This window comes from Microdochium trichocladiopsis (genome assembly GCF_020744255.1).
Source record: "Microdochium trichocladiopsis strain MPI-CAGE-CH-0230 chromosome Unknown B0I36scaffold_4, whole genome shotgun sequence".
NCBI classification, from domain to species: domain Eukaryota; kingdom Fungi; phylum Ascomycota; class Sordariomycetes; order Xylariales; family Microdochiaceae; genus Microdochium; species Microdochium trichocladiopsis.
This window is the reverse complement of record NW_025763547.1, coordinates 1854334-1879552: the sequence shown is the minus strand read 5'-3', so window position 1 is coordinate 1879552 and position 25219 is coordinate 1854334. Positions and strand designations below refer to the sequence as shown.

Below are 25219 nucleotides of genomic sequence, written 5' to 3'. Positions count from 1 at the left end.
GCGGACACCGGATCACGTGGCCGGAGTTGTCCAAGCCCAGAGAGTTTGAACTTCAATAGGCCCAAATCGACAAACCACTTGCAGTCACTCAAAGATACTAGTGGCTATTAGTCGAGCACAGTTACTGAAGTCCATCGCCACATGTGTGTCCTATTCAAGTTTCTTTGTTGCTAACATATTAAGCAAATGCTGCGCCGCTAAACGCCATGATCGGAAAAGGACAGCAGGAAGCAAGGTGCCGCCTGTCTCTGTGAGTGCCTGTCTCTCTATCCATGCCGACTCTCGGTCCTCGGAGGCGTCACCAAGTAGACGGCCCTTTCATTAAACAAGTGCCTCGCCGCATGCTTGGAGAGAAGCAGGTCGGACCTTTGCTTTGTCGTAAATGCTCTACTACACGATATAGATGCAAATCAACAGGCCATGGGAGGGGTATTACAACAAATACACATAAACCCGTCCAAACGCCATTCCATGGTTGTCTATCAGTTTTGTGCCGTAATGATCGTTTCATAATGGAAGGAATGCACGAGTTTCCCTACTCAGATCTCGATCGTCTTCATCGAGTCGTCAGCGGTGTCGGTGGGTTTAGCCTCGACGACAGACTCGACTTTGAGAGACGAGCGATCCTTTGGCTTGGGTTCCTGCAGGGTCGGAGTTGACTGTACGTCAGCACTCGCACGCGGCGTTTCAACCTCGACGAGCTTATCGTGGTTGACACCATTCGCCGCGGTGGCACCTTCAGAGGCGCCCGCCTCCTCAGTAACCCTCGCCAGAGGGCTGGGCTTGCCCAAGCCTGGTCGCACCGGGCTGGCCAGAGGAGAAGGGTTGCTGAGTCTCTGCAGTGAACGACCACGGGCTTCGTTGTGGGTATCCACGGGGCTGGCGTAGGGTGAGCCACCAGGAGAAATGCCATTGGGGGCCATCGACTTCCGTTTCGCGGTGGCCTTGGCTGTACGTCCGTTCTTCTGGTCCGCTCTCCAACGCAGAATATCGAAATAGGATGGCTCAACCCGGGTAGTCTTAAACTCGCGAAGCTTGAGCTCGTTGTTGTCCTCATCAATGTACCACTTGGCGCTGTTGAGGTCGTCTGCAACAACTGCCAAGAATGCCGCCCAGGAAGGCGCAACCACATACTTTGTGTCGTAGTCGCGGCCAAAGAGAATCACCTGACCCCAAGTGCCGGTAGGTCCAGGTGCCAAGTCAACCGCGAGGTTGTTGCCGCCCCAATCGCGCACCAAGGGGATCCAGGCCGGGTGGGCGTACGCGCGCTGGACCGCACCCATAGGCACCGAGTCTTGTCGCTCCATGAGATTCTGTCGCCACGAACTCTTCTGCGAGCTCGGAGAACTGGCAGCCGAACGTGATGTCGAGGCCTGCCCGTTGCTGGGTCCAGCGAACGTCCTTGAAGGAACGGCGGGCTGGGCTACGCTATTATCGAGCAGGTACTGCTGGTTGACGCGGCGCCACTGATCCCATTCCTGAACAATCTCCTCGCAGTCCATGAGCATGGCACCGAAGATGACGCCTGTCGGGATGCCGCCCCGCTCCTGGCCGTCGTGTATAGCCAAGGAGTCTCTAACATCCTGGGGCAGTGTGCAGTCAAGCTGATGCTCCAACTCGTTCAAGTCGTTGTTTGTGCAGCCCTCGCAAATCTGGTCAAAGAGCTCAGGATAGTTCTCCTCGGCCCAACTATCAATTCGCCTCCATGAGTGGCCAATAGGGGGTGGAGGTGGCGCGCCGTTGGCGAAGTTCTGCATCGGGATTTCTCCTGGACTTGTAACAGTCTCGAAGCCATCATCTCTGGAGCGCTGGGCACCCATAGAACGCAGACCCGGCGAGTATGGTCCCCCCAGGCCGGGGCTCACGGCTGACAGAGGAGAGGCCACTGGTGGGAGACCAGCTCCTGTATAGGCTGTGCCATCAATGCCATGATTCAGACGGCCGGACTCGTCGCCATAAGGAGAAGTGATGTCGGCGCGGGATTCGGAGGCCGTGGCGATCGAGGTCAATGTTTCTTGGCGGTTTAGCGGGACGTGGCGGCCCGTCCGGTATGGTGAATCGATGCTGGCATCTGCACAAGAAGTGATTAGACTTGAATGGCTTATTGCAGAAGGTGAATGGCAACTCACGTCGGTCATTGCTGGTCATGGTATGCCAGAACGAACGGAAGGCTGAACCGAACCTAGGCGGAAAGAAACTGTCAGTCTGCTGTCGGAGCTCGACTCCCATGAAGGAAAGGAAATGCTCACGACATGATGTCTGCTTGCGGCTCGGTGAGCGAGCGCTATAATGACAAGAGATTCGTCTGTTTTGTAGGCCGACCAAAACCGAAAACGATCTTGGCTTGTTCCGTAGCAGGGAAAGAATGGTCGGTAGTTCAAGATTGACGGGTGCCGTGCGGGCGTGCAACTGCCTGGTGATTTTGCCACAGGCGTCTTTCTTGGAATGCCGTTGTGCTTGTTGAAGGCCGAGGAATTAGGAAGCTTTAGATTGTTGTACAATTGGTGGCGTCCGCAACGTGCAAGCTTTCACGAGGACGTGCGAAGCAGTAGACTGGTACTGAAACGACAAATTATGGGCGACTGGGACCGTGTCAACGGCGATCGAATACGAAATCGTCAGTCCTGGTGGCTGAGGTTTACGAGGTAGGAAGCGAAAGTTGGCGGGTATGCTAGACTGTGCCTGGAGCAGTGGTGTCCCTCAGGTACAAGCAGTCTTGGTCTGAGACGTGCCCGGGCAGTGCCGTCGACTGCCTACTTGCTGTGAGAGGTTTGTGAAGCCGCGATCGTGAAATGCAGAGGCAGACAAGCGGGTGCTTGGCAGGTGACAGCGCTGCTCAACGATACGCCGCAGAAGGGAGGGGAGTCGATAGACGCGAGGCTGGGTCAAGGACGTGTCTGCGGGCGAAATGGGAGGCGCTTTGAGTGGTCGAAGGCGGGTTGGAGATGGGCGTGTCTCAAATGGGAGCGCCACCGAACAGCCGGGGCGGCAGCGAGGGAATAGGGGACTTTGGCCGTCGAAAGAGTGGTGGAAAAGAGGGTAGGACCGGCCCGGCAAGACACAGCGAGAGAGTCTAGGCGCGCAGCTCTTTCTTCCTTCCGTGAGAGTTTAGGCGACGAGAAGGAGTTGTGTTGGTGCTGGGCAGAAAACACAGTAAAGGAGGGAACAACAACACGAGAGAAGATTGGGGTTTGGAGGGAAGACGACTCGAGGAGGCCTGGCGTGGCGTGCGCGGACAGGAGCGCCGTGGAAAAAAGGGGAGGATGGGGCGGGATGGGGGCTGCCGGGGCGCTCAGTGGAGGAGGCACCTGCACTGAGCAGAGGGATGCACTGGACAGCTCTGGAGGGCGCCTTCTCTTGCACGTTGCACCTGCTTGGCAGCACCGACCTCTCCAGCTTATTAGTCCGTCCAGGTACGTACTGCAGGCACACAGCACAATGGGCCGCCCCAGCGCAACTGCGGCAAGTACCGGCAACATTGCCAGGGGTCCTGCTTTCTCCCACAAGGCCCATCTGAGCAACTGATGTCACAAAGGCAAAGTAGCCGGTACCTGGACAGCACGGACAATGACAGAGCCGGCCAAGGGGGTTAGCCCAGGGAGACTGGCCGGCTCATGGTGCCTTTTCTGCATCCGCAGCGAGTCGTGGGCTCCTTTGGCGACCGATGCAGAGCAGAGGCAGCGTTGTATGGCAGTCAGTCGGCTGACCGGACGGTTCACATCTCCTCATTCCCACAGCGCCTGTTGTCACTCTGCGTCGCGTTGCCATGGCCAGCCACCCGCCCCCGTACGACTATTTACTTTTCAGCGAAGGACGCCTGCACACCAATCGAAGCGATTTGGGCTGACACAAGCTTCGTCCCCAAGCCTGGCTACGACTTAGACCAAGCTTAGCCGCTGCTGCTGGCAAGGAGTGGATAAGCACCGAATCAGCCTGCCCAGCTTGCGTGCCTAGCCCGGAGAGAGCCAAACGTCGAGAGGAGGAGAGCGGACAAGGCAATGCAATGCAATGCTGTGCACTGGCAGTCAGAAGAGCTGGCCCCCACCAGATGCCCGGCGGTGCTTATCGTGGGCGGCATCCGCCTGGCTGTGGAGGATTGCTCGAGATGGCTGTTATTTATGCAAGATGCCATCATGCAGGCCGACAGGCACACTGCTGCAGCAGCAGCAACCGGCGGGCGGCACGGCAATCTTGCCCGTGCGACACCGACGACGGGAGGGCGTTTGTCTGGGTTTCACGACGGGAGCTAAATATGGCTTCTCTTCTCTGGGCCGAAGCCAGTGGACGAGACTGGCCAGGCCTGCAGCTGGCACGAGAAAAACAGGGAACCACCCAGGGATCAGCACGGCGCATGCCTCTCTCAGAGCCGGCGAACAAGCCTTCTGGGGGCCCTCCACTCGCATGAGGCTAAGTCTATCGCCAGAGGGACGATCAACCACATCGATGTCAACATGACGCCAGATACTTGAATTACAGCACCACCCACGCCTTCCCAGCGCGCGTCTCCGAGGCCCTCTAGGCTCGAGTGCTGCAGTCAGCACCCAGGATCAAATCACCGACCCGGGCGACTTGCAGGTGCGGAGAAGCAACCCCAGCTCCCGCCAAGACGTCAACAGAGGATACCTATCGCGTGAAAGTACTTGACGGTTCTCCTGCTACTACTCCTCCCCGCTGCTACTCCTCCTGCTCCTGCTGCTGCTGCCAACATAACATGCCCAGCCCTTCCGCTCCATGAGATCCATACCCTGTCGGTGCTGGCTCTCATTACCCATCTTCACCCTTGTCCGACGCAGATGCAAGTACCGGTACATATACAAATAGGGCGGCCAGCGGCCAGCGGACTTTTATTTGTGACACTTTCTCCAAGACAAGGGTCCCAGCCTCCTTGCCACTATCACGTTGTATCGTTTCCCCCGCGTCATCGTCCACATCGGGTACAATCCCATGACCACTGCCAGGGCCAGCCAGCGGGAGGGTTACTTGCTTGCCCCCGTAGCTAGAAAGGAATTGGCATTTCTGTGCCTGGTGTTTCTTGGAGGGACTGACCTCGCCAGTCAATGGGCCGGACCACTCAGGTGCAGACAGGCATCTCCAGATATTTGCATGAAGATGCCAAGCAATGGGCGCCGGCAGGCTCGTTAATCTGAACCACGACCACTGAGCGACGAATCACATGCCGCATGACGTGCGACTCGTTATCTATATACATTGTCTGCATAGCGCTGTCTGGCCAGCATTGTGATTCCCGAGCTGCAGGTCCCCTCGCAACACCTCGGCATACAGCGATCATCACCTGTTCTTGCTGTGCTGTATTCTGCCGCAATGGATATGCGTTCCCGCGAGACGATGTTCACAAGGCGCAGCACGGCGCGATTGTCCCGCTGAAGCTAATCCGTGGTCATTTTCCCCAGTAAAACGGATGTTTACATTTCTAACTGAGATTCATGAGTCGACGACATGTAGCGCCGTTGTGATGTTGGTCACTTCTACCTATTGATGATGCCCTATTCCTTCTGCACCTCTCGACTCGTGAAGCTGTACAATTGCCTCGACAGACATCATCAATCCATCGGGAGACAGGCATAGAGTCAAGAACCAGAATCGACTCGGCTCAGCTTTGCCACATCAGCTCGCTGAGTGCCAGCACCTTCTCGTTGAGCTGCCTCTTGGCCGCGGCCGCCACGCCGCGCTCCGGATCATGCACCTGCTCGCTGAAGCTGAGCTCCAGCAGCGTCTTGAGCTCATCATACGTGAACCTGCTGCTAATGCCGCCGCCACCACCGGCACTCCCGTCAGCGCCATCCGCATCCGAAGACTGCTGCTGCTGCCGGGCGGCCACCTCCCCTTTGACCTTCTCGACCAGCGCGTCTGGGCCGTCCTGGAAGAGGGCATAGAAGTCCGCGGCTCGCCCCAGATCCACGCCAGGCTCGATGTTCTTCAGGTTCTGTTGCAGGACGAGGATGTTCAGCTGCATCCGGTCGCAGCCCCTCGAGTTCATGGGCTGCGTGGCCAGCGCGTTGGTGATGAGGTACCGGTTCACCAGCAAGCCCAGCCCGGAGCGGATGAAGCGGAGCTCGCGCTCGCGCAGGAACCGCGTCGTGATCTCGTCGTAGGCCACGAGCTCCGAGTTGAGCGACAGGATCTGCGGGTCGGGCTCGCGGATCTCCTGCTCGCCGAGCACGTAGGGCGCCGTCTCTGGGGACAGCGCGATCGCCAGAGACTGGACGATCCGGCACCGGACCTCGGCGTGGAGGGTGAGCAGCACCGTATTAGCGAGGCTCTCGTACGAGGTGATTACGGCGTCGAAAGATCTGTGTGCGAGGGTCAGTCATGAATCAAATTGTGAAAAAGGTGCTTTCTTCGGGAAATGGTTGGAGAGCGAAAATGGACTCACTTGGCAGTCTCCTGTGTCATCGGCAAGTGCACAGGGCTGTTTGAGCTACCAGACACCTTGTGCGGATCGTTGAGCAACGTCCAGCGGCGGTTCTGCGCCTTTTGCATGCTCGGCCGCGACGAGTCCGTCTCCTGCTTTGTAATGTGCCGCAGGCCCGTCACCTTGACCGACAGCCACTTCATGCTCGTGTACAGCAGGCACAGCGACGAGATGACGTCCCGGTCTTGGATGACGTCGCTCGTCTCCAGCGTCCGCTCGCCCGTCTGCGAGATGAGTGTCTTGACCTCGGTCTCGATGAGGTCCGGGTCCAGTTCTGCAGCTGTCCACAGCTTGGTTATAATCTCGTGCAGCGGGCCGTCGTTTGTCGCCATCTCTGCTGAGTACCTGAGCGCCTGCTTGGCCGAGGCATTCTCCTGTGACTTGGACACGAGCGCAATGAACCACGCGGAGCAGCGCTCGTAGTATCGATGCATCTGGGACACAATCAGCGAGCTGAGTGCCTGGTCGTGCGGGATATCGCCGAGCATGCGGCAGAATGCGGTGACCACGGCGAAGAACGAGGTGGTGCCCTTGAACACGGGCCGCTTCGCCAGCAGGCTCCAGTCCGAGTCTTGCTGGAACGAGTCGAGCTCCCCGAGGACGTTTTCGCTCAGCTTTGCGAGCGTCTCGTCCAGCTGCGGCTGGAAAACGTTGACCAGGAAGTTATCAAGGAACGAAGTCAGCGTGCTCGCGGCGAGATCAGACCCCGGCGGGACAATCGACTTCAGTCGTTGCAGGAAGACCAAGGTGGGTGGCAACAGCAGACTCATGTTGAAGACACTAGGCTCGACCAGAGACTTGTAGGATCCGGGCCCGGCTGCATTCTCGTAGGCATTCTCGTTTGTCTCTCGCCGTGCTTCTTTGCCGAGCAGCGCCGACTTCTTGTCTGCGCCTCCTGCCTGAGGCTTGCGCGATCCGGAGGTGAGACCAGGCACGGCGGCCTGGATGATGCTGTCTAGTGCATCGTACTCTGTGACCATCTCCTCAGACTTTGAGTTGGCGGCCGAGAACTTGAAGAGGTTGTCTCTGGCTCCGGCCTTGTTGCCGTTGAGCATCGCACCGACCCGGGGGGACGAGCTGAACTGGTAGACGTCCGCATCAGTCGTGACGTAGTTGTGTAAGAGTGACCGGATCTCGTTCTGGTAGAGGTTCCAGAGCTCTCGGAAGCTGCCAAGTAAAGTGCTGTTTGACCCAGCACCTTCTCGCTTCATCAAGGCCTTGATTGATTCGTGGAATATCCTGTGACCCTCGGCAATAGCCTCAAACTTGCCATATAGCGACCACATGAGGTCGTAGATGACATCCGCGCGCATCTGGGTCTCGCGGCTGCCATAGATGTACAGACCCTCGGCGTTTGTAGTGCCTCCCCTGAGCGAGCTCGGATGCCTAGTATCGACCTCGTTCACGGTCTCGTTGACAATGGTAAAGAGCTCCACGGGCAGCCTCTGCTTCAGGACCTCGACGGCGCTCTCCAGCCGGCCAAGCTTGTTCAGAGACTCGACGAGCAATCCGATGTACCAGAAAGTGTCCGCCTCGGGATTCTTGGACGGATCCTCCGTGACGGCATGCTCAGAGTCTAGCGAGTCCAAAATCATATGAAATGGTAGCATTGCGTTTGCATTGTTGTATTTCTCGCTGTGCGCGCCTTGCTGCTTCGACAGGCTCTGCCACCGCTCCTGGCAGTAGGGCGACTTGAGATACAGGTGCTCGTGCAGCTCCTCCACCAGGATGTCCATAAGGGCCGTCTCCTGATTGGCGAGGTAGCTACGTAGGTCGCTGAGGGCGCCGATCTCGTCGAGGTCGGGCTTGCGCAGCTTGCGCAGCGCGTTCTGCAGCACGTCGACGGCGGTGAGGAAGCGCTTCTCGGATATCCGCGCCTCGAGCTGGTCCGGGACGCCGCGCAGCTCCTCGAGCTCGTTGAGAGTCTGGAGGACGTCGTCGTACATCTGCGACGACTTGTACAGCTTCTTGAGCTCCGGGTCGGTCGCGGAGAGGCTGGCCCTGGACGCCGTGAGCGAGTCCTTGAGGGCGCGGACCTTTTTCTGCGACGCCTGGATGCTGCCCTGGATCTTGTGGAAGGTGCCGATGGAGCTGTTGAAGCCCTGGTGGTGCTCGTGGACGATGCCCTTGAGCGAGTCCTGCAGGTACTGGTGCGTCTGCTGGAACTTGCGGTACTCGTGCGCGCGGCCGACGGAGCTCGTGTCGAGCAGCTGCAGCGCCAGCTGGACGGGGATGCAGTCATTGTCGACCATGGCCGGCCACTCGGACTTGATGTGCAGCAGAACCTGCGAGATCTGCCGCTCCGCGCTCGACTCGGGAGCTCGCTGGGACGACGAGAAGGAGCCCGGCGTGGGCCCTCCGCCGTAGCCGCCGCCGCCGCCGCCATTACGATAACCGCCCTCGGGTGGTAGCCGGCGCGGGTTCATCTGCTGTTGCGGCGGCGTGCCAAGTCGGTCGCCATTGGTGTACTCGTCCCCGTACGGGTCGTAGTCGTCGCCTCCGCCGCCCTGGCGGTCCCTCGGAGGGCCCAGCCCGCCGTAACCGCCGCCGCCGCTGCCGCCGTTGGCATTGCCGCTGCGGTAGGCGGCATTGTACCGATTGGACATGGCGGTCTAGCTGGCTGGCTCGAGCCGAAGTTGCAAATTTGCAGGAAGTAATCGTGGGGCGTTGAGTCTGACGCGGTCCAGCTCTCTATCGGATCGTGTCGAGTCGCATGCTGAGCGAGGGAGGCGCGGGGCAATATCGTCAAGGCAATACGTGGTCGCTTCTGGATATCGGCGCCGTCGTGTCGTCCTGCAAGGCGCGAAGAGGGGATCGTCGACGGGCAATGACCTGCTTGCCGGCGCTTCCCTTTCTGCTACGGGAGTGCAGCAAGTCGTGCATGGGGATGGGCAACACAGCACAAGTCGGAGGTGTGTCAAGACAATTAGAGGTGCCAAGACTCCGGCCACGGGAGCTGCCTGCGTCGCTGATCCAGGGGTGCGTCGAGTCCCACTTCCTTCCTCATCAACGTCCACCACAATCACGCAAGACTCGTCTGGGCAATCAGTCAAGCCTCAGCTAGAGACCCGATTGTGTCGACGTATGGTTTTGGGCGAAGCATTTCAATGGCTGTATTATTAAAATATTCTCAAGATCGCGACGTGGCCAAGGTTTCCGACACATTCATTGCATTGGACTTCCGTCAACTTTTTGAGATTATTTCAATGCACACGCACACGATGAGGCACAAGGGACAGGCGTCACGGAGCTGCACCAGTCCAAATCTTCCAGACCAAATCATATTACCCTTCGTACTTGCAGTCAGTGTTGAACTCGCAAACCCCCAAGTCCCAAATATTACCAAGGTGTTGAATCCTTGCCGCCCTGGTCGATCGACCATTTCCAGTGTGCAAACCCCACATAAGCTTTTCCCCCAGTGTGCCTTGAAGAGCCACGTTGAAGCAGCCATGCTTCCTGTGCTGACTCGAGTGTTGAATTCGAAGTCTTCCAGCCAGTGTCACCCAACATCCTGCAGAATCTTGGTTTTCTTCGCTTTGTTGTTTCCCCTGATCCGTCCTGCGGCCCGAGACATGTGTATTTCGATGAAATGTTTTTTTTGTGTTGTGTTGATTTTGGTTTTCTGACGTGTTGTAGTAGTAAGGAAAAACTGCTTAACCCTAATCAGTAACCAGCTCGGAAGCTGTTTTCAAGGCGACACAAGTTCATTCTTCGTTGACACAGCGGTCGTAGGGCAAGAGGGCGTCTGTGAAAAGAGACTGTGAAGGCAAGAAACTGCAAAACGGGCGCAAGAAGCAGTAAACGCAATAAGAGAACGATGGCAGACAGGCTCGTGTCGGCAAGGGGAGAAGCAGGTGACGGGGCAGACGTCAACGAGCAGAAAGGGCTTCAGGCACATGACAAAAAGGAAACTTGAAGTTGGAAGAAATGTAACCTCTACTGATTCCCGTGAGTTCAAGGAAGTACAGAACGACCTCTCACACGCGGGCGCCCAGCAACGGGTCGAAAAAATTGATTCATCTCTGCCAGAGCGAAAACACCCACACCGATGGAAGCGATTGTGGGTGTCGATAATACGTACAAGACGTATATGCTGGCATGGGAAAGGGAAGGGGAGGGGGGAAAGGTGTCACGACATGCACGACGTTTTCTCCGCAGGCTGTTTCCAGAGAACAGGCCAGGGGCGTGTGTGATTTGTTTGTTTTTATACACGCTGGGCGACTATATGTACAGTACCCAATAGAGTAGATCTCACAGGGCACGCGCGTCTTCTTGCGCATGTCCGATTCTCTTCGTCAAAGTGTCGTGCGCCAGTCAAGCTTCAGACCTGGCGATTTGTTGTGAAAGCAGTGTAAGCTTTCTAATATCATGTAGTCGCGGTATTATACACTCGTTAAATTTGCCAGTTCTTTCTGGCCCATCGGGTCGTGGCGTCGGGAACTCCCTCGCGGGGTATATCGATGTCAGCTCCCGCTTCGAGCGGTCGCTCTTTTGGTCGATTGACCGATTCGAGGGGATGATTTTGCTGACTGGCCGGTAGATGGTTTGGTAGTAAAACAAACGTAAGAAAGGCAAGATGCGCCTTTATTGGGCCTGCTGAAGGGGCACAGGGGATTATGCAGCGGTTTGGCAGCTGTTGTACAAGGCCGCCGACCCACGAGTGGCCCGACGGGGATCGCGATCGAGTCACGTCGCGAGATCACCAATCCATTTAGAACGGGATGTTTGGCGATGACTGAGGACCCATGACCTCTTGTTGCTCTTGCATCTCCTCTCCACCTGCTTCGATGGTGATGCCGAGACCGACCTTGGCAGATTGCTACATTACAGTTAGTGCCTGATGCAATGAGCGATACTCTGGCAAAACTTACCGTCAGATGATCGACGTCGGCGCAGAAGGACATCATCACGGGGGGAGCAACACGCTTCTCCAACAGGCACCCCAGCTTGCCCTTGGAGTCGACCTGGGCACGGAATGTCGACATGCGGAAGTCGTACTTGACACCAACGGCGGTGACGCCTTCCTTTTGGAGACCACCCATCATGGTCTGGCTAGGTGCAACCTGAAGAGTCATGTCGACGCCGGCCTGGACCTTCTCAGACAGCCGCCTCCAGTACGTCGCGTTGAGCGCACCTTGGGCGTGGAGCTGGGCTGTTGCGATCCAGTCATCAGCCTTGTACCGGGCAGCGTAGGACATGGCAGACTCCGGAGGCTGGTTCAGAGCCGCGCGCTGCCATACGGTCTCGATGCCGAGCGACAGGCGCCTCGTGATAGACTGCAGGTGGCTGAGAATGAAGATGCCGGTCAGGCCACCCTCGAGGTAGGAGGGGTTCAGCATCTTCAGGGATGAAGTGAAGTCGCTACCCGTGTACTCGTGCTCAATCGAAGCCATGTCCTGCTGAGTGCCTATTTGGAACGAAGACTTTGTGACCAAGTTGGGGCTCCACCGGTAGTTGAACCGGGTCGATAGCATGCCATCATTGTCAACGTTGCCTTGGCAGAAGACCTGTTCGTCGGAGAGGACGCGTTAGCAAGAACTCCAGCTCGAAGTATTTGGCGATGACAATGCCAAGCACCACGTACATTGTTTGTGCCATACATGGCGGCGAAGGCGTATGGCTTCATGTGCTCTCCCAACGCGAATTGATGCGACACCTGGAAGAGTGGCGACAGGCTGACGGCTTTCGTGAGGTCCGCCCTCAGGCCAGTGTGCATGTAGTTTGTGAGCGACACCTCGCGTGTGACCTCCTTGGACAAGCTCTCGATTGTGCCAGGGTTCGACAGGCCGAGGGCGGCTCGCCGCTCAGAGAAGCCCTTCATGGCATCTGAGACGGCCGCAGACAGCGGGTTGGTGGCGATGAAGCCGAGGGGGGAATCTGCGAGCGACAATGGAGAATCCATGATGGCGATGATGTGTGGGAGGAGGGAGGAGAGGGAGGCGCCCGCGGGATCGTGGCGGAAGGTGCGCTTGGCCAGCAAGGACCTCGGCGACGGCGACAATGGTCGGGACGCACGGCGACCGCTTGGCTACTCGGCAGGCAAAGGACTGGCTATGCTTCAGTCCGCGTCGGTGCCTTTGTGGAAGAGCTCCGAGCGCGCGCGCGGGGAGCTGCTTGGGAGGAGTGAGGAGGAAGTGGTGATGATGGTGAGCTCTTGTGGACGAGTCCGAAAATTTGCGGCAGAGGAATTACCTCGAGCACCAGCCAGCACGAGAGCTCTAGGCTGGGGCTGCCAGGTAATGACCTCAAACTGTGCGCGGATTCGGGTGCCTGCCAGCGGCGCAGAGCAGCGCAAAGTGCCCACCAGCTGGGGCGTGCATGGGGCGGCCATTGGACAGCTTTGGGGCATGCTGTCATTCCCAGCTGCTTCTCGCAGGCTACCCGGCAGGCACTGTGCATGCAGCTACCCCAGCCCGCTTCTCTGGGCTTCCACCAGGCCGGGGGCGTCAAAGCTGACGTCGGAGCTATCGACAACTGGAAGAGCGCTATCATGGGTGCTGTCGTGACTTGAAAGCCTCATTGAGTGCCCGCTCGTCTGGTGAATGCCAGGTACATGCTTGTACATGATCGTGACGCTGCTGAGCAGTCCATGGCCAGCTGTACACGAGCTGTGTCAGAGCCGTATATGTCTGTGTGTGAAGCACACCAATCCACAACTACTGAAGTACATACCAGGGCATCATGCTTGCTTTTGTTTGGAGAGAGCTTCAAGGGGACAATGAGCCGAGAGCCCTGGGCCAACGCATCCTTCTCTAGCATCTCGCCCCGTGTGTTGTTTCTTGTCAGCTGCTGCCAGCTCTAGCTCTACGTATGAGGACTTAGGTGCGGTGCTCGATTTAGTCGCCGCAAGTAAGTTGAGGCGGGGGAGATAAGAGCTCACGCACTCAACACCAAAAAGCAAATGCCACGCCATTAGACAGAAGTCGCCCGTCTGCGTCATTGCATGTACTGTAGCTGCTCCCCTGCTTCGCATCTAGTCTCGCCGGTGTCCACTGGCTTTGCGACCCATCAAGCACGCACCCTCACCCAGGCAGTTGAAACCTTTGGCCTGTGCCTGCCTCACAGTCCTGTCCCAGGCTGCCCCACCCTTCCGCCATCTTCCGTGGAACGGACCCCTCCAACAACTGCTCAGCAAACCTGCAGGCAGGACAGTTCCAGAGAGTAAATATCAAAGCCCAGTCTTTCCAGGCTGTACCGTCAGAACCAGTGGCGTATAGGACCATTTTCGTTGGTGCCATCGCTTGCCTGGCGGGCGCTTCCTCTCCACTAAACCCTGGCAAACGGCATCCTACTCGTGCCGCTATCCTCCTGCTGAGAATATTCGTGAAAAGAGCCTCAAGAGCACGTTTGCAGATATGGACACCCTCTTGTAAGCGCCTTGTTGTGTCTCTGGCAATACTCAGCCACTGACAATACTAGGACCGCGGACATCGCCGCCAACGCACCAAGATATCGCCGGAAGAGCAGCACGTTCATCGACGGCATCCATGATGTGCCAGAGGACGCCGACAGGGCACCTGCCCAGCTATACAGCACAATGTCCGGCAGGCTATTCCACTCCGGTCGTATTGCGATTGTGATGGTCGGACTCCCGGCTCGTGGCAAGACGTGAGTGCAGTTCGGGGCAAATTACGTGGTTGATCGAGATACTTACTTTTTTTTTAGTCATATCTCTGTCTCGATGTCGCGGTACCTTCAATGGTAAGTGCCATGAACCATCTCTTCCTCGCGCCAGTGCAAGCTGCTGACTGTGGCCGTAGGCTTGGAGTCAAAACCAGAATCTTTCACCTGGGTGATTACCGGAGAGCAACGGTTGGCGAGAGCGGCCAGGTGCCAGAGGACTATTTCTACCCAGATGCGTCTCCGGCGTCCGTTATGCTCCGGCAGAAGATTCTGAAGAAGTGTCGCGAGGACATTTATGGCTGGTTGAATCACGAGAATGGTCAGGTAGCCATCTACGATGCTGTCAACCCCACAGCCAGTGGGCGAAGGTCGCTCGCGAAGGAGTTCGCAAAGCACGACGTCCAGGTGAGCGCGCTAAGTCGATCTCACATGTAAAGCCACTACTAAATCTGTACAGACACTCTTTCTTGAGTCTTATGTCGATGACGACAAGCTTCTCCAAGAGAATGCCAGGAATGTCAAAATCGCATCGCCTGACGTGAGTTGATAGCACCTTCCTCCTGACTTCACCAAGGCTGACTGCTGGTAGTTTGCCGACATGGACCCCATGGAAGCAGCCAAACTATACCTTAAGCGCATCGAGGAGAAGATCCCGATGTTTGAAACCATGGATGAGAAGGAGCTTAACTATATCAAGATGATCAATGCAGGCGAGAAGTTCTTCTACAATAACGTCTCGTTCAACTATCTTTCACACCGAATCGTGTTCTACCTCACCAACACTCATATCAAATACCGGACGACGTTCTTTGCCCGCGCCGGACCTGCGGAAGGGGAAGAGTCTTACAAGTCCGATGCTCCCCTGTCTGAAGACGGACACGCCTACGCTCAGCGGCTGGCGGAGGCGTTGTTGAAGCATCGCGAGCAGGAGCACGCCGCCATTGTCGCCAAGGCCGGCCAGGATATCGGGATTCAGCCCCTGACAGTCTGGTGCTCTACCCGCTCGAGAACCGTTCAGACCGCTGAAGTATTTGAGAAGCACGGATTCAAGGTCCGCCAGCGGAGCCAGATGGCGCAGATTAACCCCGGCGTCTGCGAGAAGCTCAGCGAGCGTGCCATCCGCAGATTGTACCCCGAGGAAGTTGAGAAGCACGAGTTGGACCCCTACCACCACCGCTATCCTCGCTCGGAATCGTACCATGATCTTGCCGTCCGGCTGGAGCCAATCATCCTCGAACTCGAGCGCGAGCAGAACGACCTTCTGATCATTGCCCACGAAAGTGTGCTGCGAGTGCTCTATGCATACCTGATGCACGTCGGTACCATGGACATCCCGAAGCTCAAGTTCCCACGCAACGAGATTATAGAGATCATCCCGGCAGCATACCAGAACGAGGCAAAGAGGATCCACATTCCGGGCGTAGACCCAAACACCGTCCCAGGATCACCAGAGGACATCCGGATGCGTGCCGCCTCGATACCGAGCAGCGGCGCGGACACCCCTGCCCCGTTCCCGGGAGGTGGCTTGTCGTCGCCGGCCGAGCCCGTTTTTGTCGTCGACAAGCCCCCGGAGAGGGTCATCAACACTGCAGCCGACGCTGTACGGGACAAGGTGGCGGACGAGGACTAGCTTTTCATGTTGTGAACGCGTTTCGGTTTGTGTTCGCTGGAGTTATATTGTATGTTTGTCCGTCAGCATAGATCCTCAGTAGTTTGTATACTTAAAGGCAACAAAAATGGTTCTGTATTGACGTTACGGCGCTGGTTGGAGTCCTGGGCGACAAGATGTCGCCTCGCTCCACACGTCTAGAGACAACGGCTGACGGCTGAATTTGGGGTCATCTCATACCCAGTGCATCGAACTCCTGTTGTGAAACTCTTCGGCCCTTACAGAGTTTTCCTCCGATACTCAAGGGCACTGTAATCACATTCCTCGACAAGGTTGCTGCCTTCAACACATATATCTAAGCAACCATTCTAGCAGGCTTTCCCAGTGGTTTCCACCGAGCCCCCTCGGCCGTGATACCAAACATCCGATAACACTCAGGTTCCAAGCGGCCACCATTCCCCATACGAATCATAGCTAGCATAGAGACGAACAAATGTCCCAAAGGTGGTGCCTGCACGGTGAATCATTCTAATCATGAAATTTGCTGGTATGGATCGATCCGCTATTTGCGTGAGAACAACTTCACAACACATGTACACTGACGTAATGTATCCCTACTCCTACATGTGAATTCTCGAACTCCATGAGTCTGGTCCGTCCAGGCTAGTAAGACCAACAGATACATCAGCTCTCCCTGGACTAGAAGCCTGCAACACGAAACTAGACGGAGAGTTGGAAGCCTCATCACCGCGTAGCCAGTCGACGAAGAAAGCCAGTGCAAGATGAATGATCTGCGTCGATCGTTCGAGCATCATTGACAACCGCGGTAAATGCGTAACCCCCAAAATTGGGAAAAAGGCAAGTTTTCTCTATTTATTTTTTACCACAGTCAATTTCCGGTTCCCAGCTTCTCCATTCGTAACAGACAGTGGCAGCAGGATTTTGAGCCGCAAAGAGATAGGGAGGAAGTGGGGGGGGGGGGATCCTGGGAGGTACCAACGGACTCTGGACTGTCTTACATTAACTCATCTCGGACCCCTAGGCAAGAACGCCTCTAGATACAAGGTGTATTGTCCAGAAGAAGACATGATGGAACCACTCTACAGAGCACGGCAGGGTCATGACGGTATAGCCATATATCACTGGTAAATCATCAGGTTTCCGGAATAGTTTCCCCGTTCAGTGAGGAGGAGAGAAGCTATTCGTACACGGTTAGCTGACCGCGACGTGACAACAAGCAGCCACATTCTCATCCCAATGAGCTGTCGTGGCACCTGTCGTGAGACGCGACTACATGTTGCTGGTGAAAAGCACGGTCAGTGCATATCGAGGGCCGTCCACCAGTTTAAGCAACATGTATTAGCACATACAAATATCAGCATGTCACGGCTGGGGATCTAGATAAGCGACCATTGCCTTTTGGTCAAGGGTCCTGGCCGGCCCATCCGGAGGGATCCCCCTGACGGGTTACCCATTCGCGCGAACCTGTGACCAGAACCTCATTAGATCCCGTGATAATATCCACCGTAAGAAATGGTCCGTGACCGCGCGCAAGTGTGTCCATCTCCCGTGGTCCCCCGGCCCATCACGGCTACCACACTAGCGGAGAGTAATGCAAGGTCCGACCAAATAGAGCAAGGGCCAAGTCTCGAATAGGTAGGCTGGGCAGCCGCCCATAGGAGGTGATCAGCGGCACGCATTTTGTTCCGAGTCGAGTCAGATGCATCGTGACCGCCTGGGTATTCACGGACGTCAAAGAGAGGGCTCCCCGGCGGCCGGTGCTTTCGAGCGGTCTAGGCTTTCTTCAGCCGCCTTTTTGAGCCTATGTGTTGCTCTACTGTTTTCAAGGGTTCTTGTGGCTAGTCCCATCCCTAGGCCTGCCAGCCTGACGCGGTTTGGAATTCGCCGAAATGTGTCATCTGTGCCTGGAATTAGTAGCACTGCCCTGTGGTTGACGTGGACGGCGCCGACAAGGATTCACATGGCAAGCGCAAATTCGCTGTCTTGTCGCACTCGGCACACTAGTATTGAGACGTTTGGCAAAGGCGATGTCGGCATTTGCTGGCCAGGGGTCGGTGCCACGGTTGGGCTGGCCTGCGTGCCGCTCATGGGCTGGTTTGACAAGAACAGTGTTGATGCAACCAATTGCCACTCGGAAGATTCCCAACACTGGAACACACTCCTTAGCCCTGCAATGATGCATTCGAAGGCATTGGATTGTCCATCGGCCATTTGACGAGGACATGACCTCGAACAGGCGAGATCGGAACTGCGTGTGAATCCGAAGACGAAGTTAGACTTGCAGACGTACCTATCAATCCTGGGCGGGCTGCCCGGGCCAGGGTGCAGGTGGATACTTGGCGGCGATCCACATCGTTGAACGCAGCCCGAGTTGCAGAAACTAGTTGTTCACGTGTACCCAAGAAATGGCGTACCGGTCCCACCAAGACGCCGGGCCAGCAGGCCAATGGCTCCCGACAGGAGTCCCTGGGAGTGGCCGCCAGGGGCTGGGGTGCCTTGCCCTAGCCTGCCAGCCCAGCGAGACCGGCTCGCCGGGAAGCTGTGAGCCTACTGCTTGGAGCCCTGGCGTGGCCAGGATTCCGAGTGCCTGATCGTCATCAGACCGGACGGCGTGGGTCAGCGCTGTCCGCCATATCGAATACTGGGATGGTGATCTTAAGGATACAGTGCTGTACAAGAAGCGTCCCCCGGCACGCTGCAGCCAGACGTAGAGGCGATTCTGTATGCGCTGTACTGTGCCATGCGACGTCTATGTCTGTGACAAGACCATGCGGCAATCTTGTCGACAAAACGCTCATGCAGATGAGGAGACGACGGCATGACATGTGCCTTTAGCAGGCCAATTCAGGAACGGACCAATTGTCGCTCAACGCGGCGTGGCGGCAGGATTCGTGGTTGTCGTGGACTCTGCGGCAAGTTTAAGCTGTGGCGTACATTGGCCTGCGCTGGGCCGGCGCTAGTACGAGCCAGAGGTGATCCCATGACCTTCAGAATGCCTGGGACACGCACGCAGCTTGGGAGCCCTGGTCGTGGTGCGCGGCAGTCTGTCCACAGCAGCGGCGCAGACACCAGCAATCTCAGATGGCCTGAGACAGTCGCTTCGATATGTCGTTCTCTGTGTTCTCTGCACGGTGCCTTCTCTCGGAAAACTCTTCTGTCAAGAGAGAAAAGAGGAAAAAGCAAAAAGACAGCTCGGACACATGAACGGTCCTGTGGCCGGCTCCTCCTGCCTGCCTGCCTGCCTGCCTACCGGGATCGGGTTCAGAAGCCTGTCTGCTGACCACGCAAAGATTTCCAAGCATTCGCACATAGCCCAGGCGCGGGGTTGAGGCTCAGTCGCTGTCAAGCTCTCCAGACCAGGGCCGGCCGGGGCAGGCAGGGCAGGGCGCCAGAAACGTTGAATTCTGGGGCGACCAACAACAGGTGCTCGGAAGGGGGGATCACGCGGGCTTGCCATCCCACCCTCAGCCGTCCGTTTCGGCAAGGCGTTTCGCCTGGCGGGCGCTGGCTCCTGTCTGGTCTGCGGACCAAGGCGGGCTTGTCTGAGCTTATCAGCTGCCGTCGGCGTGGCTGCTGGAGGCGCAGAAGCTGACATAAATCGGCTGGATGGCCGCGCTTCTTGTTTCTGCAGTTGCTCGTTGTCGTTGGTCCGAGGCGGTCGAGGTCAAGGTCAATGGCATTGTCGTCAACGGACCCCTGCTGCTGGCCACTGTGCGTGCTTGTGCTGTGTTGTGTTGGTGCCGTGGATCTCATCTGGCACAGATTGGGTTGCACCAGATGGGCAGTGGGGCGACGCCAAGTCGAGGGAAACCGGTCAGCACACGCATCCCGTATGGTTGGCTGGTTGGAGCAGTGCGCTCGCGGGCGATGGGCACGCGCCGCCAGGCCCTCAGCTGTGCCTGATGCTGACTAAGGCAAGTAAAGTGGTCCGTGACGGGCGGGTATCCGGCCAATGAGTTATGGGCCAATGCGCTTTGGTGAGTTCGACCTGGTTCGTGAACCTGCTCCAGACCTCTCCAGCGTCGCCTAGAGAGACAAGCGCCTTTGTTGCTCTCGTATCCTGCATCCCAGGCGCCTCCCAGTTGGTTCAGGGTGAGCGGAGTTTCTGGTTGCACCTGGCGGCGTGACTGTCGCGGGTGGGAGGTTGCTGTGAGGAGAACGATGCCCACGCACAGCCACAGCGTTCGCTCACGAAAGACGACATCAACAAGGGCATCAACAGCAACAACATGTTCATACATCAACCATCGAGACAATATTCAAGCACCCTCCACCACCATCCATGGGATGTTTCAGACCTGCTCGGAACCGGATCCGCGGTCCATCCTTGACCTTGACCGCTCCGCATTTAGCTCTGACGGCGTCATCCAAGGAGCACTACTAGGCTGGCCTGGTTTAGTTCATCTCAAGGTCCTTCGGCCGCAGCAGACCCCGGCAAGCGCCGCTACCGCTTGGCCTTGACCAACTAGACGACACCATTTGACATCAAGTCGTGCTGAGGTCGCGCCAGATAGTCGTCATCTCGCCGTCTTGCATTCTTTTGTCCGCGGAGTCCGCATTGCTTGTCCAGGGACTTCATAACTTGGCGATGAACGCCACCAGGAGCACCTGTTACTCTGGACAATACGCAGGACGTTTAATCTTGGCTTTATGTGTGTGCAGAGACGGCAAGGCCCTATTCCACGCCGTGCTGAGTAGCCGTCATCAATGCTTGGGCAGCTCATGGACAGCACGGCGGTGCTCTCGATTGACAAATCCCAGCCTGCTCAAAGTCCCAACACAATACTGCTGATTGACCGACCACTCATGGCGATTTGAACTCGCCCTTACCCACGGAGATTACTACACCATCAACGAAACAGCGGCCGCGTCGAGACATAATTAAAGCAGTGTCACCAGCAGGGGTCATCAAGACGATCACCGTTGTCGATCAGCTCAATGGCGCGAAATTACCACCAAACAGGTTAACCAGTCATGACGGTGCGAACCCTCTCGAAGAGCCCGCAAAAGCTGCCCGTATGCAACCTTTCCCAGGCGCATTCCAGGCCCGCAATAATCGAGTCCCTATTAAGCGATGCATCGTCTGTAACGTTGGCCCAGCCGATTCCGACTGGAGCACCAGTCTTGCGAGCCACGATCACGGGACAGCGTATAATAACCCGCACCAAAGATTTGGTCAAACACCTCATGGTTCAGTCTTCCTCAGACTCCAACGAGATGTAGAGCCTGGAGCTTCAGCATTGTCAAGGGGTCTAGGTGGCCACCATGTCTTCAGGGCCTCTGACGGGCTACCAACTCGTGGTTTTGGCTGACGGCAAAATGCTAGAAAGCCCAGAAGGAGCGAAAGCCCGTCTTTGTGGTAGCGACGAGCGCTCGGATGATAGAAGGGTGATGCGAGCACATAACTCGTGTTGCTATTGATGCAGCCAGCCACCGCCCTGAGCGTAGAACATTTTGTGAGACATGCAGCACCATCTCAACAGAAACGGCCAGGGCGGGCCGTACCGGTGGAAGATGAATTACTGCCCACGTCCGTCCGCACCAGGACATTGGTGATCCATGGTGAGCACCGACGGAGCGGCTTCAGAAGCAGTAGTTATGTGACGGAGTGCAGTTGACCGGCAAGACTGCCGAAGGCCACGTGAGGAGCTCATGCCATCATGGAGAGGCGTGGACAGACCAGGCGGACCCCGCCGTGCTGCTGCTGGCGGGTGCTCTGAGGTCAGCCATGGCCCCAGAGGACTCCACCATGAGGCACAAGACCTGCCCGTGGCCCACACCGGGCAGGAGCATCGTGTGGTGGTGCTCGCTCGAGGATGGATGGGCACCTGGTGCCCACAACATGCTCGAGCGGCGGGCCCCACCACGCCCAGCCAGGCCCACCTCGCCATCCGGGCAGAAGAGGCACCTGGGCAGAGAGGAGGCTCACCACAATCAACGGGCCAGGGCCCCCCGGCACGGCCTCGAGAGCTCCCATGCTCAGACGCCCTCAATTCGACCCCTCACATCACAGCTCCCAACTCGTCCAGCAGCCACAGCCAACCTCTGACGACCCCGGCCCTGCCTGCCGCGCCCGCCCAGACTCGAGCTCGACTCTCTCTCTCGTGCCATCATCGCCGACATCTGTAACGACCATTCCGTTCCGCGACGCCTCTTGATCGAGTCCCGACAGAGCCAGCAAGTGGCCTCTACAGGCTCCGAACGATCCAAAGGTGAGCCTCAGCAAACCCAGTGCCCGTTCCAGACCGCGCCGTCCAGTTCCCCAGACCAGCCTCGCGTGCTCCCCTCTTGATAGAGCTAGCTTTGCAGCCGCCCTGTCGAGCTTCACCACTGCCCGTCTCCTTCGAACAACGTCAAAGGTCCTTTCAAGCCCCCGCAGTGCGCTGGACCTGCGCCAGAGAAGCCTCTCCTGCGATGGGCAAGACACAAACTCCCGGAGCCTGGCCATCGTGGCCCTGCTGAGCCACGTACTCTGTAGCCGTTCGTCGGTCGCGGGATCGGACGCGGCAGCTCTGCAGACTGGCGTGCCCGACCACCGGCCCAAAGCCCCCCGCTCCAAGCCCATTACCCGCCCAGGCCTCTAGAGACCAGAGTTAGACAAAGACACCAGTCTTGCGCAGGCACGCACGTGCAGTGCCTCGTCGAAGCGTCACTGCCCTACCGTACCCTCGCCCCTCCAGCATATGCAGTCGCTCATCTGATGCGTGCGACTTGGATGGAGACGCACCAGAGACAGTGGTGTCCTCGCGCAATGACATCCCAACCTCAGTCGAGAAGCAGTTGCCCTCTCGAGTGCTGCATCTCGGTCTCTGCGAGACGAGCGGCGAGAACACGTACACAGCTGGCAAAGCCTATTGGTGTCTCCACGGGGGCCGAGTCCATCTCTTGAAGGACGAGCCAGCGTGCGGCCGTCTCCTTGCCCCAGGCCATCCATGGCCCTGCTGCATCTGCAGTGTTGCCTCACCAGGTCCTCTTTCGGGCCCTGCCGCCCGGCTCTGCTGGTGGTGGTCTCCGTCTCTCTGTCTTCTCTGCCTCTTTTGTCGCCTCTTGCTGCTGCTGCTGGGCTAGCGTGGCAGGGTGCCCGAGACCAACTGCTCAGAACTGCCCCAGCTATTACCTCATGGGCTGGGCTGCAAGTGCTTGTCCACCCCCGCCGCCGCCGCCGCCCGCTGTCGCCGCCGCTGCTCGTCTGCGTCGTCCCTCGCCCTCCACCGCAGCTGCTGCCACCACGGGCCCGCTGCTCACTCCCCATCCCCGTCCAGAAAGCCCACCTGCATTTCCTGCCATCCCCACCCCGCTCGATACACCCTCTTTCTCGTATGTGCCTTCGTCCTTCCTGGAGTCAGCCCCATCCCTCATCGCTGCGAGTCAAGCGAGACCTCTGCTTCCTAAGGATTCTTGCATGTGCTAACCTCCCGTCTCGTCTCTCCTTGCCTTTTCATGTAGCCACGGCACGATTTCCTCATCTCGCAAATCCTTGACCCCGCGTTCCAGATCTCTGGGCCACCACTGCCTTTCGTGGCCCGCTCCCAGCCATCAACCAGCATCGGCCTAGCACATCACTACCCGCCTCAATTCCACGCCTCCGCCAGCACTCGATCCTTCGAAACCGGCTTCCGCGGCGTCTTTGCATCTTACCTCGCTGGGCTGCTCCATCCGATCCCGTCCTTCGTTCCAATTGCGCGTGCAAGATCGTTCCATTGGCACTGGCAGGTTCGACGGCATCCACAAATAGTAGCGAGCAACTCGTCTCGGTTCGGAGCGTCAGGACATTCTCGCACCACCACGCCTTCAAAGCGCGAAAGCATCCCCGGCGACTTTCACAACAAGACGTGCTAGCCCAGCGACAAGACTGTCCCTCCGAGCAATTCTACAGTCTTCAGCATGTCCCAAAATCGCCCGACAGCGGCGTTCAATACGCTCCGTATGGGAGGTAAGGACACCAGCTCCATGCATGAGCGATGGCCAGCCCTCTTCTCCACCCGTGGTACTAAATTTTTGCGACAGAAATCGTGCGAGAGAAAGTGCAGGATGGAATCACCGGAGAGACTAGAGAGCTCCAGTATACCAATTGCAAGATTGTCGGCAACGGCTCCTTTGGTGTAGTGTTCCAGACCAAGCTGTCTCCTTCGGGAGAAGATGCAGCCATCAAGCGTGTTCTTCAGGACAAGAGATTCAAGGTTAGATCTGCTTGCCGCTGAATGCTTTCCCCTCAGGCGTATCGACTCTGTGAATGCTAACGCAAAACTCGTCGCTGCCAACAGAACCGTGAGCTTCAGATCATGCGCATCGTTCGGCACCCGAACATTGTACAGCTGAAGGCATTCTATTACAGCAATGGCGAACGGGTAAGCACGTTCTTCCGAGGCTGCGTGCACCATCCAGTCCCGTGTGTGCCGAGCACTAACAGAATCACAGAAGGACGAAGTCTACCTCAACTTGGTGCAAGAATTTGTGCCTGAGACTGTCTACCGAGCTTCTCGTTTCTTCAACAAGATGAAGACGACCATGCCCATCCTGGAGGTCAAGCTCTACATCTACCAGCTCTTCCGCGCCCTCGCATACATCCACTCACAAGGAATTTGCCATCGCGACATCAAGCCACAAAACCTTCTCCTTGACCCAAACAGTGGCATACTCAAGCTGTGCGACTTTGGAAGCGCCAAAATCCTTGTCGAGAATGAGCCAAATGTCTCGTACATCTGCTCCAGATATTATCGTGCTCCAGAACTCATCTTTGGTGCGACAAACTACACTACCAAGATTGGTAAGCGCATAGACTTTGTCGCCTCTTGGGTCGAGTTGCATGCTAACGATGCGCAGACGTATGGTCCACTGGCTGTGTCATGGCAGAGCTCATGCTTGGACAGCCCCTTTTCCCTGGTGAATCAGGCATTGACCAGTTGGTGGAGATCATCAAAGTGCTTGGAACACCAACTAGGGACCAGATCCGCACAATGAACCCCAACTACATGGAGCACAAGTTCCCACAAATCAAGCCCCATCCCTTCAGCAAGGTCTTCCGCAGGGCAGACGCCAATGCGTTGGATCTTATCGGGCGGCTTCTCGAGTATACTCCCACAGAGCGCCTGAGCGCGATTGACGCGATGGTCCATCCCTTCTTCGATGAGCTGCGGGATCCGGGAACCAAGCTCCCAGACTCCCGCCACTCAACGGGCAATCTTCGAGATCTACCCAGCCTCTTTGACTTCTCCAAGCACGGTATGATGCCGTCCTTCACATAGCATATTGTTTTCTGCCGCCCTTGCTAATCACATCATGGTGAACACAGAACTCTCCATAGCGCCACAGCTGAACCACAAGCTCGTCCCAGCTCACATGAAGCCCGTTCTCCTCTCCAGGGGGCTCGACATCGACAACTTCACACCACTGGCCAAGTCAGAAATGATGGCCAAGCTGGATTGATGCAAAAACATGAGCCCCAGTACCGCCCGTTGCTTGCCGACACCTCGGACCTTCTGAGCACAATGGCAATGACTCAACGGACGAAGCACAGAAACACAAAATGAGGG

At 57.2% G+C, this 25219-nt stretch overlaps 7 protein-coding genes across 7 annotated transcripts; 3 read left to right on the top strand and 4 right to left on the bottom strand.

Moving 5' to 3' along the window:
* Nucleotides 1-539: 539 nt before the first annotated feature.
* B0I36DRAFT_348236 (uncharacterized protein) lies at nucleotides 540-2148 on the bottom strand (the record flags this gene model as incomplete). The annotated part of the gene is made up of 2 exons (XM_046156664.1): nucleotides 540-2071; nucleotides 2130-2148. The coding sequence occupies 2 exons, from the start codon at nucleotides 2146-2148 to the stop codon at nucleotides 540-542; spliced, it is 1551 nt and encodes a 516-aa protein (XP_046013971.1).
* Nucleotides 2149-5512: 3364 nt separating this feature from the next.
* Nucleotides 5513-9340, bottom strand: B0I36DRAFT_105500 (Sec8 exocyst complex component-specific domain-containing protein). Its single transcript, XM_046147786.1, has 2 exons — nucleotides 6395-9340; nucleotides 5513-6311 (listed from the first exon to the last, which is right to left on the bottom strand). Exons 1-2 carry the CDS (start codon nucleotides 9037-9039, stop codon nucleotides 5612-5614), a joined length of 3345 nt encoding a protein of 1114 aa, XP_046013970.1. The 5' UTR covers nucleotides 9040-9340; the 3' UTR covers nucleotides 5513-5611.
* Nucleotides 9341-10885: 1545 nt separating this feature from the next.
* On the bottom strand, nucleotides 10886-12626 carry B0I36DRAFT_105492 (mitochondrial import receptor subunit tom-40). Its single transcript, XM_046147785.1, has 3 exons — nucleotides 12018-12626; nucleotides 11305-11940; nucleotides 10886-11252 (listed from the first exon to the last, which is right to left on the bottom strand). The coding sequence occupies exons 1-3, from the start codon at nucleotides 12333-12335 to the stop codon at nucleotides 11145-11147; spliced, it is 1062 nt and encodes a 353-aa protein (XP_046013969.1). The 5' UTR covers nucleotides 12336-12626; the 3' UTR covers nucleotides 10886-11144.
* A 486-nt stretch (nucleotides 12627-13112) lies between these two features.
* B0I36DRAFT_320859 (uncharacterized protein) lies at nucleotides 13113-13373 on the bottom strand (the record flags this gene model as incomplete). Its single annotated transcript, XM_046153604.1, has 1 exon — nucleotides 13113-13373. One exon carries the CDS (start codon nucleotides 13371-13373, stop codon nucleotides 13113-13115), a length of 261 nt encoding a protein of 86 aa, XP_046013968.1.
* Nucleotides 13374-13378: 5 nt separating this feature from the next.
* Nucleotides 13379-15812, top strand: B0I36DRAFT_105466 (bifunctional 6-phosphofructo-2-kinase/fructose-2,6-bisphosphate 2-phosphatase). The gene is made up of 6 exons (XM_046147784.1): nucleotides 13379-13802; nucleotides 13853-14041; nucleotides 14099-14134; nucleotides 14194-14461; nucleotides 14514-14594; nucleotides 14646-15812. The coding sequence occupies exons 1-6, from the start codon at nucleotides 13789-13791 to the stop codon at nucleotides 15684-15686; spliced, it is 1629 nt and encodes a 542-aa protein (XP_046013967.1). The 5' UTR covers nucleotides 13379-13788; the 3' UTR covers nucleotides 15687-15812.
* A 1186-nt stretch (nucleotides 15813-16998) lies between these two features.
* On the top strand, nucleotides 16999-17911 carry B0I36DRAFT_320852 (uncharacterized protein). Its single transcript, XM_046153603.1, has one exon. The coding sequence runs from the start codon at nucleotides 17386-17388 to the stop codon at nucleotides 17899-17901; it is 516 nt and encodes a 171-aa protein (XP_046013966.1). The 5' UTR covers nucleotides 16999-17385; the 3' UTR covers nucleotides 17902-17911.
* A 5491-nt stretch (nucleotides 17912-23402) lies between these two features.
* Nucleotides 23403-25193, top strand: B0I36DRAFT_105437 (kinase-like domain-containing protein). The gene is made up of 6 exons (XM_046147783.1): nucleotides 23403-23619; nucleotides 23694-23866; nucleotides 23951-24034; nucleotides 24105-24453; nucleotides 24510-24908; nucleotides 24979-25193. The coding sequence occupies exons 1-6, from the start codon at nucleotides 23571-23573 to the stop codon at nucleotides 25110-25112; spliced, it is 1188 nt and encodes a 395-aa protein (XP_046013965.1). The 5' UTR covers nucleotides 23403-23570; the 3' UTR covers nucleotides 25113-25193.
* The last annotated feature ends 26 nt before the right edge of the window (nucleotides 25194-25219 follow it).